This window comes from Elaeis guineensis, chromosome 11 (assembly GCF_000442705.2).
Source record: "Elaeis guineensis isolate ETL-2024a chromosome 11, EG11, whole genome shotgun sequence".
NCBI classification, from domain to species: Eukaryota; Viridiplantae; Streptophyta; class Magnoliopsida; order Arecales; family Arecaceae; genus Elaeis; species Elaeis guineensis.
The window spans coordinates 10,486,811-10,505,572 of NC_026003.2; the positions used below are offsets into that span (position 1 = coordinate 10,486,811).

An 18,762-nucleotide genomic window follows, 5' to 3' on the forward strand; every position below is an offset into this window, starting at 1 on the left:
TGGATGCTCACCTAAATTTTTCCATTAACCTGCACAAGTGAAGTACATCCAGCAGACTACATAAGATCGAACAAGTAGAACAACCAAGAAGATAGTAATAATTGTGCTATCATTGGACAAAAGGGTATGGAGATATGCAGTAATCCTTCACACGTGATGCACTGTCCCTGGCCAAAATGCCCTCCAAATCACCCATAATTCGAGCCAACCAAATCTCCAAATTCCTCTGTATTTCCTTAAAGTTGTTTCTAACTAAATCCAAAGATCTTCTTGTGCTCAACTTGGCCTGTGCTGTTAGCTCATCTCCCAAATTGCTTTTGGTTGTCTCAGTTTGCAGTGTGCTCAGCTTCTGTCTTATTTCTGTAGCCCGATTTTGAAGATGAAATGCCTCAAGCAAAAATTCAGTCTGTCGTTGAGTTCGGAACTCTGGGCTGAGATTTGGATCACAAGGGTCACTAACTTGCTATACAAGGAGGAGAAAACATCAGATTCATTTCTCCAACTCTCTCCCTTTGACACAAAAAAAACTAAAATAACATCCAAAATAACAATGTTTATCACGATTACAGCTAAATAGTTGGAATGAAATGCATAATTGTGCAATCAAGGAAAATATTTATACAGCAATACCAACAAAAATAAACTTTTTGAGCTTCCAAGGAATGATTATTACAATTCTAGGGATGTTTTACAATCATTGAAAAAATGCATTATTTCCATGTGTTTTCTTGATGCATCATCATTCGATTAAGTCACTCATTTTACCTTAACCCTAAATTCTCAAAATATATCATAAGAGATGGAGTTTGGGGATTGGTTTTCATTGTTGATTCCCAATGCATGCCTATATTGAAGACTAGGTGTTTACACTAAGATGACTCCATTCTTTTTAATTTTCTAAAAAGTCACCTTCTTTGATGAGAGGAAAAGAAAAGAAAAAAGTTTATGTTGAAGCTTTTAGTTGACTCCACCAATATGACAAATGCTTCTCCACATCTATTGTTTATGTTTCTAAGAAGTCACCTTCTTTGATACTCAAATGCTTCTCCATATCTATTTTTGTTTTACTTTCCACAAATATGCTTAATAAGAAAGATTTCCAAGCAAGTATTCATAAAGCTGACCGAAGTAGTCTGGACGATAACAGGTGGTTATGGTAATGGTGCCTTGTAAAATTCTTTATGTTGCCCTTGCATTGTCTTATGACCTCTATTTTCGCAAAAACTGGTGGATATGAGTACAACCAGACCAAATATACATTTACTTTCATCCATCTCTTTCCTTAATCTGAAAGTGTTAAGAAAAATTTCACTAAGATTTTATCTAAGATAATAAATGATGATAGCCTTTGAATAACATTGGAGCATGCATTTTTGCACTTAAGCCTCACAAATCATAAAGTAAACTCTATTATTGAAAAGGCAACACCGGTTTATGTTAAAGAGTCATAATACTCTACCTTATACAAAATATCATCACATCATTAAATGTTGGCAAAATACAGAATTACCTTTGCCTTACGTGTGGCCGTCTGTTTGTCAAATGGACCTAGTTTTTGCAGTTGAGTTGAGTGCCAGAATATAGCAATACAGGAAAACAATATAATCACATGCTTCTTTAAACCTTTAACGAATATAGTATTTGCATTTCAATTTTTCAGATACAAGAGATTGCCTCAGCAGGTGGCAGTAACAAAAATGATATTTCCCCTTGAAGTATTGAAAGTTTTGAAGGAGAAGATCGAGGTCTACCATACTAATCAATGCCGTACAGTACCAGACATACCGTACCATACAGTACCAATACCAAACCGGTATATTGTACCATACCGTACCAACATTTGGTATGCTAAACCCTACCATATGGAATCATGTACCAACACTATAATAGGATGATACCGGTACAGGATCCTGCATCGAGGCAGTGAACTTCGGAGAAGATTGTAAAAGCTAAAGGAATAAGAAAGAAGAACCTGAGGATCAGAGGATAATAATTACCATTCTCCTGCATAAATCATCAATTTTACCAGCAAGAGATTGGTATCTCTTTGCTTGCTTCCTCATCAATGATGAGATCTTGGACAAATCACCCTTCCCAACTTTCTCCAAATTGCTTAGTTCTTGTTCCAGAAATTTAAGCTTAGAAGAAACTCCTGCTGATTCACCATCTACTTTCCAAGGTGACTCCCTCCTGAAAAATAGCTTTTCAAATGCCCTATTAAACTATGAAATTACTGTTATTAAGATCCAATAGATTTAGTTTCTTTAGTAACCTTGGTACAAAAGGCTTCATATGGTACATGGAATCAAGGCAATCATTCTGCATATCCTGCACGAACAAAAGCAGCATAGGAAACACAAACTCATAAGGGATGTCTAGAACATTGTTTTACTTCTTAAAGCAAATATATAAAATTTCTGAATTTTGGAAACATACGTATAATAAGCAAAGCACCTTGTTATGAATGAAAAGAAGATTGATGGGTTGCTTTACAAAAGAAAGAAGCAGTTTGAATGTGAAATGCCAAGGTGATGAGATGAATCCCCAACATTATGTTATGACTCTCTAGTTTAGCCCTTAATATAGTCAGAGATTTCCCTTGCAAGCTTTGTTCGGGAGGTGAATATGTGGCTTAGATGGATTACAGTACAGCCTCAATGATTTCAATAACTGGTAACATAATACAATTGTGAACACAACCAAGTAGGCAGCACTAGAAATGCTGGGAAACAGCTAACATGCTAACATGCATCAGATCTAGCTGTTTGGAGCAGGGCATAGTTAAGTACAAAAAATTGACCACCGCAGGTATTGTCAAGCAGGTCTCACATTTCCAACTCTTCAACTAGTGAAACCACAAATTTTGAAAACAAATGTGCAAAGGGCCGAAGGATACTTTACAAGTGATCAAAGAATTTACGAGGAAAACTCATGAAGATTAGGTTGCTGTCAATCCCAAAAAGCCTACTCCATGAACAATTTAGCATGGTGCTACAAATCCATGGTTAAAGAATCAAGATGCCGTAGAAATTAGGGAAATTAGTGAATTCGAATTACAATAATAAAATGAGCAAAATGAATTTGTTTCAAATAAAATATGCTCCATAATGAAGCCAAATTTTGTGGGATAAGTTTTTTGTCTTGCCCTGCAACAACTAACATTTTGTGGCCATCAAAATGATATCAAAGACAATCAAGAACTGTTCAGCGCACAGTAATCTTGAAACTTTCAAAAGACATTTCGCTAAAGGGGCCCAAAAAAGCGACTCAGAGGGGAAAAACATTTTTCCTTTTGAAAAATAGTAGTAAATATCAACTTCTAATTGCTCTCCGTCTTCTATAATCTTTTTTTTTTTTAAATAAAAAAGGGAAAAACCTGAAAACCCATAGAAAGTCGGGCTTAAGTAATTTAGCATGTAATAAAGAACCAGGACGTAAACTCTCTTAACCTCCCATCCGGCCGATCTATCCGTCCACAGCTTCCAAGCCGCCCCCGCCGCCGGCGGAGGCAAGAAATCCCGGCCCAACCCGTTCTGCCGCGCATAGACCGACACCATCTGATCCAACTCTGAGTTCCTCTCCAAGAAAGAACCCTCCGGCACCACAGGATCCAACCCCTCCTCCGAAACCCTAACCTTCCCTCCCATCGCCGAGAAATCCGCGCACAACTCCTCCTCCTCCTCCAAACTCAAATCCTTCTCCTCCTCCGTGAAGTGCCCTCCTCCTTCCGCCTTCCTCGCCATGAAATCCAGCATCTCGTCCCTCTCGCTCACCTCTTTCTCGAGCTTCCCAATGGAGGATCTGAGGTTGGCTTCGGTCTTCTCGAGGTCGGAGATGTGGGCTTTGAGGGCGGCAATGTCGGCGGCGGCGGTGGAGAGCTGGTGGACGAGGCGGCGCTCCTCCTGATGCCAGGCGTGGCGGTGACCGGCGAAGATCTCGGCGACGCGGGCGTTGGCCTTGGCGTCCTCACGGCGGCGAGAGCGGAGCTGGCGGAGCTGGTCCTCGGCCTGGAAGAGCTTCAGGGCGAGGATACGGTTGCGCGACTGGAGAGAAGGAAGGTACGACAGGGAGGCCCTCGGGAGGAACCCCAAGAAGACAGCGAAGCTGACGCCGAGATAGGAGGAGAGGAGGCGAGAGGTCGACGGCGAGGCGGCAGGCCCGGCGGCGACGGCGGCTTCGACCGTTGCCGAAAAGGTGTTCGACTTTTCGTCTGCGACCGCTTCAGCAGCGGTTGTCGCCATTGTTGCGAGAGAGAGAGAGAGAGAAAGAGAGAGAGAGAGAGGAAGGAGTTTGGGAACTGGTGCAAGCGGGATTCCATAACCCATGTGCTGAGGAACTTATAAATTTCGGCGGACGATGTCACATGAGACGGGTTGTATATTTCGCGCGACAGAAGGATTCCCTTCCTTCGCTCGAATACACCGTTGGATCGCGAGTTGGTCGATTCGAGATCTGTGGAGGTAACGGTGACATTGTTCGCAATGCATTGCGATGTGTGTATGATTTGATCCAACGGTTGAAATGATTAAATATTTGACTACATACAACAGGCTTCATCAGTTCGGTTTTGTATCTGTTCGATTTGTCTATATAATTTTTTTAAATATTTAAACAGTTTCGAAGATTTTTTGATTTAAATAGATTCATCGATTTGATTTTTATTTTTTATTTTTTTATTATAATTTATAATTAAATCAAATTTATTTTAAATTGATCCGATTGGATCAAATCAATATTTTTAATCTAACATAATTATATATATAAATATATAAAATAATATTATTTTAATTTTTATTCGATTTCAGTGGATCATGAAAATTAAAAAATTGATAATTAAATTAAAATATTAATTTTTTATTTTATTCAATCGAAGCGAAGCAATTGAATCATCAAATTACTATATTGCATTTGAATCAGGCCGGCTTGAATGGTTGAGATGATTTGGACGAAATTTTTTACACCTCCAGAATGCGGAACACCTAATAGTGGAATGGCAGTGGCTTGTGGGGCCTTCATTTTTTTTTTTAAATATTTTTCCCCATTTTTTCATAGAGGAAGCGCAAAGGATATGGTTACCATTTGGTTCCTCTTTACGAGAAAATGATAACTCTGGGTCCAGGGATTACCTTTTCCATAAAATATTATTTTAGGTGTTTATTAAGATACGAGAGAGATTTTTTAAGAAAAAGGAAGGTTATATTATGAATGTTGGTTTTATTGTTTTCAATATAATAAATTCATAATTTATCAAATATATTCTTTATAATAATGGGGTATTTAAAAGAATATCAAAGATATAATAGCCAATTCACAATTTATTTCTTATAAAGTTAAAAGATATATATATGTTTGTTGTCATTCTTGAGTGGGAGAAAAATACAGTATTAAGTTGGATCTTATTTCGCATTGATCTCATGTATGGATGCATATGGGCTAAAGATAAATATTTTTTTTTCTTTCTGTTGATGTCTAAAATTTGATTTGATAATCTGAAGATAAGAAGAATATTAACCAACTATAATGCAAGATAAAGTACCGATTTGCCATAGAGAAATGTTGATACACATATAAAAGAAATAGAAAAATTTGGTAGGACACGAAAGAGAGTATTGTGTAAAATAACTTGTGTCGGTTACATCTACAATTTAAATAAAAAAAAATATTCATTACAATGATAATATCATGTTAAATTTATAATAAATCAATGATAATTTTTTTATTTTATCGATTGTGATGTATTTCATCAATTTTCATGAATTATATCCCATACTATCTGTGTATTTCACTCATTCTTGATTGGTGATTAGTTTGTTACAGTGGTGATGTGGTATCATCATTGCAGCAAATATTTTTTTTTTAAATAAAAATCAAATATTTTGTTATTCAAAAATCCTAAATTTCATCTCATTCATTATTTGTCAGGACATAAGTTTCCAAACTTCACTTACAGTCTTACATCATGGCTCGCTGCGTGATAAAGTGGAAGCATAAACAAAAGATCTCAGCTTTCTCCCTGTCTGAATGCACTCAACTTTATTTCCTTAAAATAGAGTACATGTCATCTCCCTCACTCTACTCTTCTCTTCCACCTTCACTGAGACAAAAAGGTGAAATGAGGACCTGAAATCTTGGGATGTTTTTATAGATAAATAACTTCTATCCCATCAAATTTGAATTCTTCAGAGTCCAAATCTATGTAAATAACTACCTCTTAGCTTTCTTAATCAACCCGAGAATAAGAGTTCCACCGATATTTGCTAGTTGCTAGATCATGTGTCGCCCATGATAGATATATCAGATTTAGGCCACATCATTTTCATATTAAAATTTCATCTACCAAACTATACGTCGTTATGACAACCAGAGATGATAGCAATCTCAAATTCTTCTATATATGACAGTAAACAATAACATTACTAACCTAAAAATAATACATTTATTTTCTTGAATGTTGTTACACTCAAATAAGATAAGAATATTTTACTGGTTGCTCGACTGCAATATGTGCATGTAATGTGAATCATTATAAAGCACGATTGTTAAGGAAATAATACTACACAATTCAAGCAAGACAACAACGATCCTGTGTAGGAACCTATTAGGGTAAGAGGCTGAGCTCCGCATAAAGTGATGCTACCTTTTTTTTTTTTTTTTGGGGGTAAGAAAAGTGATGCTACTTAAAAAGACGAGAGATCCCCATCATCATGAACTAATCCAAGGTTCCAAGGCGTCCGCTTTGGGAACCGGGGTCGAAAACTTTGTGGCCTTGCGGTACCAGAAATAGTGCACAAGATACTCAGAGACAGGCAGGACGTTGTGAAAAGACTCCTTACTGCTTCGCACGTGCGATGCACGTCGCACGTAACGTGGCCATGACAACTGCACTGGCCAACATTATTTGTTTGCTTTTTTATATATATATATATATATTTAAGAATCTTTATCGTTAGGTTTATCCAAAAAAAAAAAAAAAAACTCCATTAAATTAACGATCTCATATTCATTTTTTGAAAAAAGATAAAATAAATATTATAAAAATTAATATTTGATAAATTTTTGAATGATGGTAATATATATTTAATAAAAATATTTTTAATAAAACTGTATATATAATTATTGAATTTATTATAATGTCTTTCTAAATTTATTCGATAACAATTCTGATAAAAAAAATTAAGATGAAGACGACTTGTAAATAGGACTATGTGATTATAGTCATTATATAAAAATTAATTGAAGATAATAAATATTATTATGATATTAAAAAATTATTTTATATTTAAAAATATATTTACAAATTTAGTCATATTTCTATATAGAATTATCTCCAATCAAATGTAATAATTTTTTTTAATATTATTTTTTAAAAATAATTTTTTTATGAATCAAAAGTAGTAAAAATTATTATATTTTATGATTATTTTTTTAGATAAATAATTTTTAAGAACTACCAAATTATCCTATAATATGATATACTCCAATCAAACAAATCGTTGATGTCCATATGAAGTTTTTCTTTTACATGAACTCGAACACATTCCAACGGCTTGGTTGGCCGGGGTTAGCAGGCTCGTATCCAAAACATAAACCATATGAATTTGGATTTCTTTAGATCGAGCGAATGGGTTCAAACCAAGATTGTGACCCCCATTAAGCCCAGGATTTTCGGATATCCTTTTCTTTTCGTCTAATAATGATATTAGAAAAAACAATGCATATACTATTTATTCTATTCAATATATTTTTGAATGTTGTAAAACACAAAGCATATCACAGGACATCCACTCAATCATAGCAGCCACACAGTTCAAGAGTGGCCTTGATTGTGAGAGTGAAACTCTCTTGTTCAATCCCAAACTGAAGAGGATTTGCATTGTATGCTAAAAATTATATATTGGTCTTGTAGTTTACTATTTTGGAATCAATGACAATGTTATCACTCTTTTTTCCCCTCTCTTAACATCATTTTATTAAAACTTTAACAAAGCAAGGCTTTACCCTTTAACTATATCGGGAAAACCAGTCTGAAGATTTATTATCCACTTACTTATTTTAGCTAGCAAGAAAAGGACAATAATATCCATCTATTTTAGCTAGCAAGAAAAGGACAACCAAGATTTGTTATCCACTTGGTCTACTTACTCAAAAGGGCGTCAAAGATTTGTTATCCAACTGATCTACTTACTTATTTTAGCTGATAAGAAAAGGAAAAGATTTGCTATGAATCCTTTCTTAATCTGTATAGCTTAGCTAGCATTCTAGATCATTCTTTTGAATTCTAGATAGTCCTTTTCATTTGTATAAAAAAAGAGAACCTCCTCATTAGTTTTTCAATCAAGAAATATGAAGATAATTTTTTCTTCATTTTAGCTTTCTCTGTTTGCCTTGTTTGCATGGTATCAGAGCCACGATCATTGTGGCCTAGAATATTCTAAGTTTTGTGATGATTAAAACTCATGGAAGAAGAAGCTCAGTCCGGTGTTCAGATCGACAGAGTTCCTACCGGCGATCCTTACAACCTTCCGAATTCTGATCATCCGGGCATGCTCCTGGTAAGCGCTCCCTTAACTGGATTGAATTACTTGTCATGGAGTCGATCGATGAAGATCGTACTCAAGGCTAAGGATAAACTTGGCTTTATAAATGAAAAATGTGTTATGCCTGATGTTGAATCACCATTGTTTGAGAAATGGCAACGAGTCGATAGCATGGTGCTGTCATGGATTTTGAACTCTATCTCTAAAGATCTAGTAGAGGTATTTCTCTATGTAACTACTGCATGTGAACTCTGGAATGAACTTGAACAAAGATTTGGTGAAAGCAATGGCCCGTTGCTTTACCAAATTAGACGAGAAATTAGCTCGTTCTCTCAAGGAAATATTTCGGTGATGGTATATTTTACAAAGCTGAAAAAGCTTTGGGATGAGTTATCTTGCTTAAGGAATTTTTCGATCTGTACATGTGGGGCTGCAAAAACTGTTGCAAGTATTGAGAATGAAGATAGGTTGATACAATTCCTTATGGGTTTGAATGATAGCTACGATCATGTCCGCAACTAGATCTTGCTGCTCGATCCATTACCCGTCATGAATAAAGCATATTCTATGGTGCTTCGTGTTGAAAAACAGCGTGAAGTTCTCTCTACTTCAGATTCGATGGATCACGCCGGGGCAATGATGGTTAAAGGATTGAAGGCTGAAGGTACAAAAGAGGCTAATATTCAAAAAAATTAGAATTCTAGTAGCAACAAAAGGCGTGACTTTGCTAGAAAGGAGGATCGATTTTGTATCCATTGCAAGGTACAAGGTCATATGCGTGACACATGTTTTAAACTACACGGCTACCCAGATTGGTACAAGGACCTGAAGCAAAAACGTGCTAATCAACAGAATCAGGCATACACAGCACGAGTTTATGAAATCCCTATGGATGATGATCTACTCAATCCTCCATCTCAGCCAAGTGATCAGAGCACTAATCTGTCCACCGTAATTCAGCAAGAAATAGCAAAGTATATGAAAGGGAAGGTGACCATGGAGCCAAACACTACCAATTATTCGAACTTTGCAGGTAATGAACCTCATTGGTGTCTTCTTAACAAAGGTAATGAGAATATTGGTACCTGGATAGTTGATACAGGTGCAACCAGCCACATATGCTCAAATATACAAATATTTTCTCAACTACATAAACCACCTAACCCCTCACCCATATACTTACCCGATGGGACCAAACAAAATGTCACATGTATAGGCACTATTTCTTTACATCCGAAAATAACTCTCACAGATGTGTTGTATGTGTCCTCTTTCAAGTACAATCTTCTTTTAGTCAGTAAACTTCTACAATCTACTAATACTATGGTTTATTTTTTTCCTTCTCATTGTACTTTGCAGGACCATTGGACTAAGGAGATAATTGCTATTGGAAAAGAACATGCTGGTTTATACAAGCTTGATTCTTCATCATTCACACACACTCCTTCATAGTTTGTTTTTTATAAAAGTTGCAATAATGTTCAGTCTGTCACAAACTCTTGTGCTCTATGGCATGAATGTTTAGGTCATGTATCCAAGTCTACATTGTTCAAAATCCCAAATATCAATATTTTTATTAAAGATTCTCTACCTTGTGAAGTTTGTCCTTTGTCAAAACAGCAGCGATTACCTTTTCCAATCAGTACAATTTCTAGTAAAACTATGTTTGAATTGATACATGTAGACTTATAGGGACCATATCATATTCATACAATCACTGGAGCAAGATTTATTCTAACCATTGTAGATGACTTTAGTAGAACAACTTGGGCTTACCTAATGAGAGATAAAACCCAAACCCTATCTCACCTCACTATGTTTTTGAATTTAACAGAAACACAATTCCAGAAACAAGTGCAATTCATTCGCACGGATAATGGCTCAGAATTCATCAATGCCTCTTGCCAATCTATGTTCCAAGACCGAGGGATCCTTCATCAAAAATCTTGTCCTCACACACCTCAACAAAATGGAGTGGTTGAGAGAAAGCACAAGCATATGTTACAGATAGCTCGAGCACTCTTATTTCATTCCCATCTACCTAAACAATTTTGGGGTGAAGCCATACTTACAGCTGTCTACTTAATAAATAGATTACCTTCCTCGGTTTTAAATTGGAAAACACCCTTCGAAGTTTTATATCACAAATTACCAGATTATAAACACCTTAGAGTCTTTGGTGGTTTATGTTTTGTCACCAACACCAAGCCACACAAAACAAAATTTGAACCACGAGCTACAAAATGTCTATTTCTTGGATATGCATCTGGGTACAAAGCATATAAGGTCTATGGTATCAAATCACACACAGTATTAATGTCAAGAGATGTAGTCTTCCACGAGTCTATTTTTCCTTATAAACATGAGCCTTCCATTTCATCATCTAGTCAATATCTTTCATCCACAATTCCTGTACCCATCATACTTGTGACTACACAAAATGATTTTTCCACCCCTATTTCCAATATTCCAGTTGAGTGTCCACCACCATCACCTCATCAAGAGTCATGTCCTACACCACCTATTGTACCTCTTATTGCACCTTTTCGTAGAAGTACAAGGACGGTCTCAAAACCAGCTTGGCTACAAGATTTTGTAGCACAAACTACACATGACAATTCTTTACCAATAATTTTACCTCCTAATCAAGATGGTTCTGCAGGTACATCTTTTTCCCATAACCATTTCATTTCTGCTCCTACCTTTAATCATGATTATCTTACTTTTATTGCTAATGTATCAAGTGTCAAGGAACCATCTTCTTATCATCAAGCTAAGAATAATGTCCAGTGGGTTCAAGCCATGAATCAAGAATTGGATGCCCTCAAGCGCAATAATACATGGCAGTTGACTGAACTTGCAGCAGGAAAAAGATCCATAGCTTCGAAATGGGTATATCGTATAAAGTACAAGCCGGATGGCACAGTAGATAGATTCAAGGCCCGGCTAGTAGCTAAGGGCTATAATCAGATTGAAGGAATTGATTATATAGACAGTTTTTCGTCAGTTGCTAAAATAGTTACGGTGTGCATTTTTCTTGCCATTGCTTCAGCCAAACAATGGCCTATTCATCAAATTGATATCAATAATGCATACCTTCATGGTTTCATTGACGAAGATCTTTATATGATACCACCGGAGGGTTATACAAAGGCATGCAATGGCCAGGTGTGTAAGCTTATTAAATCCCTTTATGGGTTGAAACAGGCGGGGCGTCAATGGAACAAACAGTTTACAAGCAAACTCAAGGAGTTCGGTTTCACTCAGTTATCTTCTGATCATTGTCTATTCATCAAATCCTCTGGAGATGATTTTCAAGCTCTTCTTGTTTATGTTGACGATGTCCTTATCACCGATACAAATGAGCATTCCATTTTTTCCACTAAGAAGTTTCTTGATGCTGAGTTCACCATTAAAGACATGGGATATGTTAAATACTTCTTAGGTATTGAGCTTGCTCGATCATCAGAAGGTTTGTTTATCAGCCAACGCAAGTATATACTTGACATGCTACAAGACGTTGGGCTTTCTAATGCTAAACATGCCCCTTTTCCCATGGCAAAAGCTCTTCGTTTATCACCAAATATGGGAGATTTAATTCCAGATCCAGAAAAGTACCGAAAAGTTATTGGAAAATTATTATACTTAAGTCTGACTAGACCAGACATTACATACTCTGTTCAACAACTCAGTCAATTCCTTCAATCACCAAGGATTCCTCACTGGCAAGCTGTTGTACAAGTTTTCAAATACTTACGAGGATGTCCTTCCAAGGGAGTATTTTTTTCGACAGCATCATCCTTCAAGCTTCAAGCTTATTGCGATGCTGACTGGGCAGCATGTCCAACAAGCCGTAGATCAATCACAGGATTTTGTATCTTTTTTGGCTCTGCTCTTATCTCATGGAAATCAAAGAAACAAACGACCGTGAGTCATTCTTCAGCTGAGACCGAATATAGAAGTATGGCCAGCACAGCTTGTGAGCTCAAGTGGATTTCATTTCTTCTTCAAGATTTTCAGATTTCCCTCCATACTTCCATTCCATTGCATTGCGACAATCAAGCTGCCATTCACATCAGTAACAACCCAACGTTCCATGAACGTACAAAATATATCGAAATAGATTGTCATGTTATTCGGGATCATATAAACAGCGGATTTTTTCAAACTATTCACACTCCATCTCGTCTTCAATTGGCAGATGTATTCACTAAATCTTTGTCTGCTGCTGCCTTTACATTCATATTGTCCAAGCTTGGTCTGGTTGATCTTCACCAGCCTCCAGCTTGAGGGGGAGATGATGATTTGTTATCCACTTATTTATTTTAGCTAGCAAGAAAAGGACAACAATATCCATCTATTTTAGCTAGCAAGAAAAGGGCAACCAAGATTTGTTATCCACTTGGTCTACTTACTCAAAAGGGCGTCAAAGATTTGTTATCCAGCTGATCTACTTACTTATTTTAGCTGGTAAGAAAAGGAAAAGATTTGCTATGAATCCTTTCTTAATCTGTATAGCTTAGCTAGCATTCTAGATCATTCTTTTGAATTCTAGATAGTCCTTTTCATTTGTATAAAAAAAGGGAACCTCCTCGTTGCTTTTTCAATCAAGAAATATGAAGATAATTTTTTCTTTATTTTAGCTTTCTCTGTTTGCCTTGTTTGCACAGTTTTTAGATATTTAGGCATAATTTATGCCATGATCAGTATAGGTGTTCTTGGATCTCTTTCATTTTAAGCGAGACGAGACTATACTATACTTTACTGACAGAGCTCTAAAACAACAACCAGTCCATTATGGAAGTAAGAAGCAGAGATCGAAAGGACACAGGGAGTGCACCTCGTCAAAGGAGGACGGACTACTCCTCCTACCTCCTCTCATTTAGAAGGAAAACAGAAGTAGAAATGGTGTAAGATGCAGATACGATCCTCACTTCAAAGGTGAATCTGGTCGTAGTTTGCCTCATTTTATGAGTGAACAAAACATTTTGATGTTTAGACAGTAAAGAGATAAGAAAAAAGAAAGTGAATCGGAAATAAATTAAAAGGAAATCCACTGGAATGCCGAACAGAATGAGACACAAATTATCAAATTCTTGTGGTTTCTTAAGTTTTCCTCTATGAATTATTACTTAGAACTGCTACCAATCACATGTTTAGCCATCACTTTAGGCATTGTTGTTTGCAAAAGGATTCCATAAAAAAGTGGAAAATGAAAAACTTTTCATGATGAAAAATATATTTTCAAGAAAACTAATTATAAACTCTCAGAATTTATCAAATTTCTAATTAAGATAAATAAAAATATTTTTATTGATAAGTATGCTTTCCCTTAAATTTTTTTCATGTAACCAAACATACCCTTAGTATACTATTTTTACATGATGGTTGGGAATTACTGCAGTGTATCTCGAAGTGGATGGGTGATAATGGGGCTTCAAATATCAATCAGCCAATCACTACAAAAAATTTGATTTTTTGCGACGAAATTTTTTCGTCGCTAAAAATCTTATTTTCGTCGCTAATAGTATTTGCAACGAAATATATCGTCGCTAAAAATTTGTAGAGAAAGCCTCGTAGCAAAAGACCTTAGCGACGAAAATATTTTATTTCGTCGCAAAAAATAGTAAACCCAGACGACGAAGTTATGTACTGTATTAGCGACGAAAATATTTTGTCGCAAGAGCTTAAATTTTCGTCGCTAAAATTGCAACGAAAAAAAATTTCGTCGCTAAATATTTTGATTAAAAAATTTTTTTTCTTATTTTTTGCGACGAAAATTAGTTTCGTCGCAAAACTTAGCGACGGATTTCGTCGCAAAATATTTTGTCGCAAAAAGTTCGTCGCAAAAATTGCGACAAAAAAAAATTTTCGTCGCCATTATAGCGACGAAAAAAAATTTCGTCGCTATAATAGCAACGAAATAAAATTTTCGTCGCTAAAATGACGACGAAAATAAAAATTTTCGTCGCTATAATGGCGACGAAATAATAATTTCGTCGCTATAATGGCGACGAAATAATAATTTCGTCGCTAAAATTGCAACGAAATAAAAATTGCGTCGCAAAAAGTTTAAATTTTTAGCGACGAAATTTTTTTTCGTCGCTAAAATAGCAACGAAATAATTTCGTCGCAAAAGTTGCGACGAAAAAAAAAATTTCGTCGCTATAATGGCGACGAAATAATAATTTCGTCGCTATAAGGACGACGAAATAAAAATATTCTCTGGCATAATTGCGATGAAATAAAAATTTCGTCGCAAAAGTTATAATTTTTAGCGACGAAACTAAGACTTTCGTCGCAAAAATAGCAACGAAATAAAAAATTTCGTCGCAATGAATAATAAATGTTTTATTTTTTGGGTTCACAAATTTTTTTGCGACGAAATTAATATTTCGTCGCTAAAATAAATTTTGGATAAAAAATAAAATTTTTATTAATTTTTCAAAAAAACCTGCTCAAATACAAATTATCTGATCAACCATATTTTAAATAAACAATATGTTAACACAATAAAAATATTCTAAGTCAAAAGACCAATTTCAAATAACAAAAAGTTTCATAACCATCTTTGTCATATACAAAAATATAAGTCCATACACCATTTTAAATTTAAAATAAGTACAAACTAAGTATGATCTGACTCATTGGCCTCGTTCCCTCCTCCAGGCGTCGATCCCTGACCCGATACGTGTCGCGATGGTGGTGCAGAGGCGGCATCATGTGGCTGTAGAGGTGCTAACTCAGAAGCATCAATACCGAGCCGTCCCGCCACCGCAGCTACGATCCTCTCGAGCGTCTGACTACGATTCATCCAGTAACTAATCTGATCTTGCATCATGCTCATGGATGTCCTAACTGCCTCTGGCACCGATGTATCATCAGACCGGCCGGATGACGAACTGCGTGATTTTTTGGACCGCATGCTATGACCAGATCCTAGCTGCCGCCCGAGGACGGTATCCAAAATCGTATCATCTGTCATCAAACAAACCTGCTGCGATCCAGTATCACCATCAGATCCCACCTCCCTCGTCGCCTGCTCTCTCAATTCTAACATTTTTTCCTTCACAATAAACAAAATAAAATCATAAATTTTTTTCAAACTCTTTAAAAGTATTCAAAATGTAGAGTAATGATATTTACATGACGCTGCCTCGCCTCCTCGGTCACGAACTCGCCACTCTTGTTTTGATAGAATTTAGCATAGGCGTCGACTCCGGATAGTCCCTGTTCAAACAAAAAAAAAGAAAAAAAAGATATCAAAATAATGTAAATATTTAATAAAAAGTTACAAAGTATGATTGCAAATGTAGTTACATACCATCCTCTTCATTCCCTGTGCAAAAGAGGCACTTCCTTGCGTGTGAATAGAATCAATCTTGCTCCTATTCACCTTATTCGCCTCTGATCGTCGCTACAAAATACATACAATTATAACCAATAAAGGACATAACATAATTAAAAAACTTGGAACACTAGACATACCTGAAATGCCTCAGTTCCAAAATGCTCACATAACCACCGCCAATCGTCACTAGACCCAGCCCAATTTCTGTATGGCTGGGTCACAGGATCAATCCCCTTCGCCTGCAGCTCATTGCAGTATTTATGAAGCCTACATCGCCGATCTCTGTATCTATTTGCAGCCATTTTGAGAATACATGCCGTCACTTCTTCGTCAGTGCAATCCTCGAAGTCAATATTATCCTACACAGTAATCATACCAAAAGGCAAATACATGAAATTATTCATATAATAAAAAATTTATTTATATAACCAAAAATAATATGGATCATGTAATGATATGCAAGACATCCAAATTTAATTCTTACCCTGATGTGAGAGACTAGAGCATCACGGTATCGAGGAGCTACATGCTTGAAACTTTCAGCAGCCCACGGAAAATGATTCCACATATACAAACTGATCTCATTTGCGACGATACTGGCCTCTGTGCCAACCGGATGATCTCGAAATATATGTACCTTCGGTTTTTCATTGTGTGTATGCACATATTTTTCCAAAACAAGACCCCTACTAGGACCACGCACTGCACGTCGATGCTGTGTTCCTACATGTAAAAATTGATGAAATGAACATATATCATGTATCACTAAATGCATATAACAAAAAAATATATATGGTTTATAAATTGATAGAGATGTACCTGTAAGGGGATGATGCTGCGGTACCATGGCCTCCGACTGGGCAAGCTCTGGCTGAGCACTAGGCGGCTCTGTGGACTCGGGCAACTGAGTCTCATCTAAATCCTCTGAGTCATCATGCAAAATGCTAAAGTGAGGATGTGTATCATCAAGCGGAGCCTGCTGCCTATCCCGTGAATGTCTACGTCCAGGACCAGTCATGATGCTGCAATGATTAAAATAATTTAAATCAGTAAGTAATCAACAAAACTCAAGTATTACATGATATAATAAAAAAAATAAATTGAATTACTTATTCATATTAATTATTGTCCTCAGATTCTGAACTCGTGTCCATATAGTCATCTTCGACGGGAGTCATAGAAGACTTCGACCCTGAAGTACTATCATCATTGTCGTTAACGAAGTCATTATTGGATCGTGCTCGTGTCCGTGCCCTTATGGACGATCCAACAACAGAAACATCCTCAGGTTCATAGTCGTCTCTTTGTAATTGTCCTATGTCAATCGTATCATCTGGCACTAATATGTTATCTGGTGCTTGCATTTGATATGCTTCGTTTTCAATAATTGCACAGACTTCATTCTCAAGATGTTCATCGTTCGGGCATATGAAAAGTGCAGGATCAAACAAATGCCTATGCTGAGCCCTTATTGCAACTCGCCAAGGCTCTTTCATTTTGTTATCATCAATATACCATACTAGTCTTGCTTGCTTTGCAAAAATATAAGGATCACTTTCATACCATACATGACCAGTGTGGACACTGACGAGTTGAGGATCTATAACAATTGGCCTGTGTCGTCCTAAGTCATACCATCGACACTTGAATAACACAATCCGTCGAAGACCACTATATCTCAACTCTATAACCTCATGCAGAACACCAAAAAAATCTATTATTTCACCCTTGTGCTCGCCCTCCACGCTTATTCCACAATTCTGTGTGGTTCGATCACGATCGCGATCTTCCGTTAAGAATCGCACACCATTGACTATGCATGCTGAATATACTGATACACGTCTGTCAGGTTTTCGTGCAAGTGCAGCTAAGTCATTACTGATACAGTTAGGATTGTCTATACGTAGCTGAGCTATCTACAATTAAAAGAACAATAAGCAGGTTAAATTTGACAAGATAAATACTATATAAACAAACTTTTAATCATGTATGAACATGAACATAACTTACCCGTTCGTCAAACCATGATGCGAATTGATTCCTATGTCGTGCCGCTGCTAATGTAGGATTACTTCTTCTGAGCTCACTTTCGTGTTCTCTGAAGTGATACAGTAATACCATGTATATTTTAATTTAGAGTCCACGTGCATTCATTGATATATCAACAAATAAAAATTAAATGTATATACTCACATCATGTAGGCTTCTACCTCCTCGCAATTGTTTAGCACATACCAATGCATGTCATCCGTTTCTTGTGGTGTCAACATTCGAAAATCTTTTTTACCATATGGTCGGGCAACATTGGAGAACACGGACAATCCATCGGTCAGAATCTCATCAACATCAATATTCCGTTGTGGCCTTGTAAATTTGGTCTCCACTCGTCGAAGGTACATAGAGCAGAATGTCAGACATTCATTCATAACATGTGCCTCTGCTATTGAACCTTCAGGCCGTGCTTTGTTAGTGACGGCACTCTTGTATTCACGCATCTCCCTATTCAATAAATTATCAATTGATATCACATATAATAAGAATACAATAATGAATAATAAATATTACAATATCATGCAATTACCTTTCAATTGGGTACATCCATCTTGTATGTACTGGCCCACCCAATCTAGCCTCATGTGGAAGATGAACAGAAAGATGCACCATGATATCAAAGAAGGCGGGAGGGAATATCATCTCGAGCTTACAGAGAGTAATGATAATCTTCTTCTCCAATATGTCGATCTGACTTCGTCTCAATGTCTTCGCACATGTCTTGTATACCAAAAAAATTTCGGCAGCATTTCGACGCAGTTCTCCAGATACACAAGCATTAAAATTGTGCTATGTATCCAGAGAACATGATCGAAAATACCG

General features: G+C 36.5%; 2 protein-coding genes across 3 annotated transcripts in view; both read right to left on the minus strand.

Annotated features, from left to right (window-relative positions):
• The window catches only part of LOC105033542 (uncharacterized), a 5,262-nt gene extending 966 nt beyond the window's left edge, over window positions 1-4,296 (minus strand). The window contains exons 1-4 of the mRNA XM_073246064.1: window positions 3,450-4,296; window positions 2,273-2,328; window positions 1,998-2,190; window positions 12-463 (exon numbers count right to left, since the gene is read on the minus strand). Coding sequence (XP_073102165.1) covers window positions 110-463; window positions 1,998-2,190; window positions 2,273-2,328; window positions 3,450-4,241 — 1,395 coding nt within the window. The 5' untranslated portion in view covers window positions 4,242-4,296 and the 3' untranslated portion in view covers window positions 12-109. The remainder of the gene's footprint in view (window positions 1-11; window positions 464-1,997; window positions 2,191-2,272; window positions 2,329-3,449) is intronic.
• A 10,781-nt stretch (window positions 4,297-15,077) lies between these two features.
• On the minus strand, window positions 15,078-16,907 carry LOC140852497 (uncharacterized). Of its 2 annotated transcripts, XM_073245736.1 has the most exons (6): window positions 16,708-16,907; window positions 16,373-16,611; window positions 16,026-16,247; window positions 15,862-15,954; window positions 15,684-15,767; window positions 15,078-15,603 (listed from the first exon to the last, which is right to left on the minus strand). In XM_073245736.1, exons 1-6 carry the CDS (start codon window positions 16,904-16,906, stop codon window positions 15,166-15,168), a joined length of 1,275 nt encoding a protein of 424 aa, XP_073101837.1. In that variant the 5' UTR covers window position 16,907; the 3' UTR covers window positions 15,078-15,165. The 2 variants fall into 2 exon arrangements, with proteins under 2 accessions (XP_073101837.1, XP_073101836.1); XM_073245735.1 differs by having other exon boundaries at window positions 16,373-16,907.
• Between the last annotated feature and the right edge of the window lie 1,855 nt (window positions 16,908-18,762).

Excerpts from the sequence above, each read along its gene's own strand:
- LOC140852497 (XM_073245735.1), bottom strand. The coding sequence starts at position 16,906 with ATGACTGGTCCTGGACGTAGACATTCACGGGATAGGCAGCAGGCTCCG. Across the intron at positions 15,955-16,025 it reads TTGGAACTGAGGCATTTCAG|CGACGATCAGAGGCGAATAA; the intron begins GTATGTCTAGTG and ends TGTATTTTGTAG. Across the intron at positions 15,768-15,861 it reads CACAGGGAATGAAGAGGATG|GGACTATCCGGAGTCGACGC; the intron begins GTATGTAACTAC and ends TTGTTTGAACAG.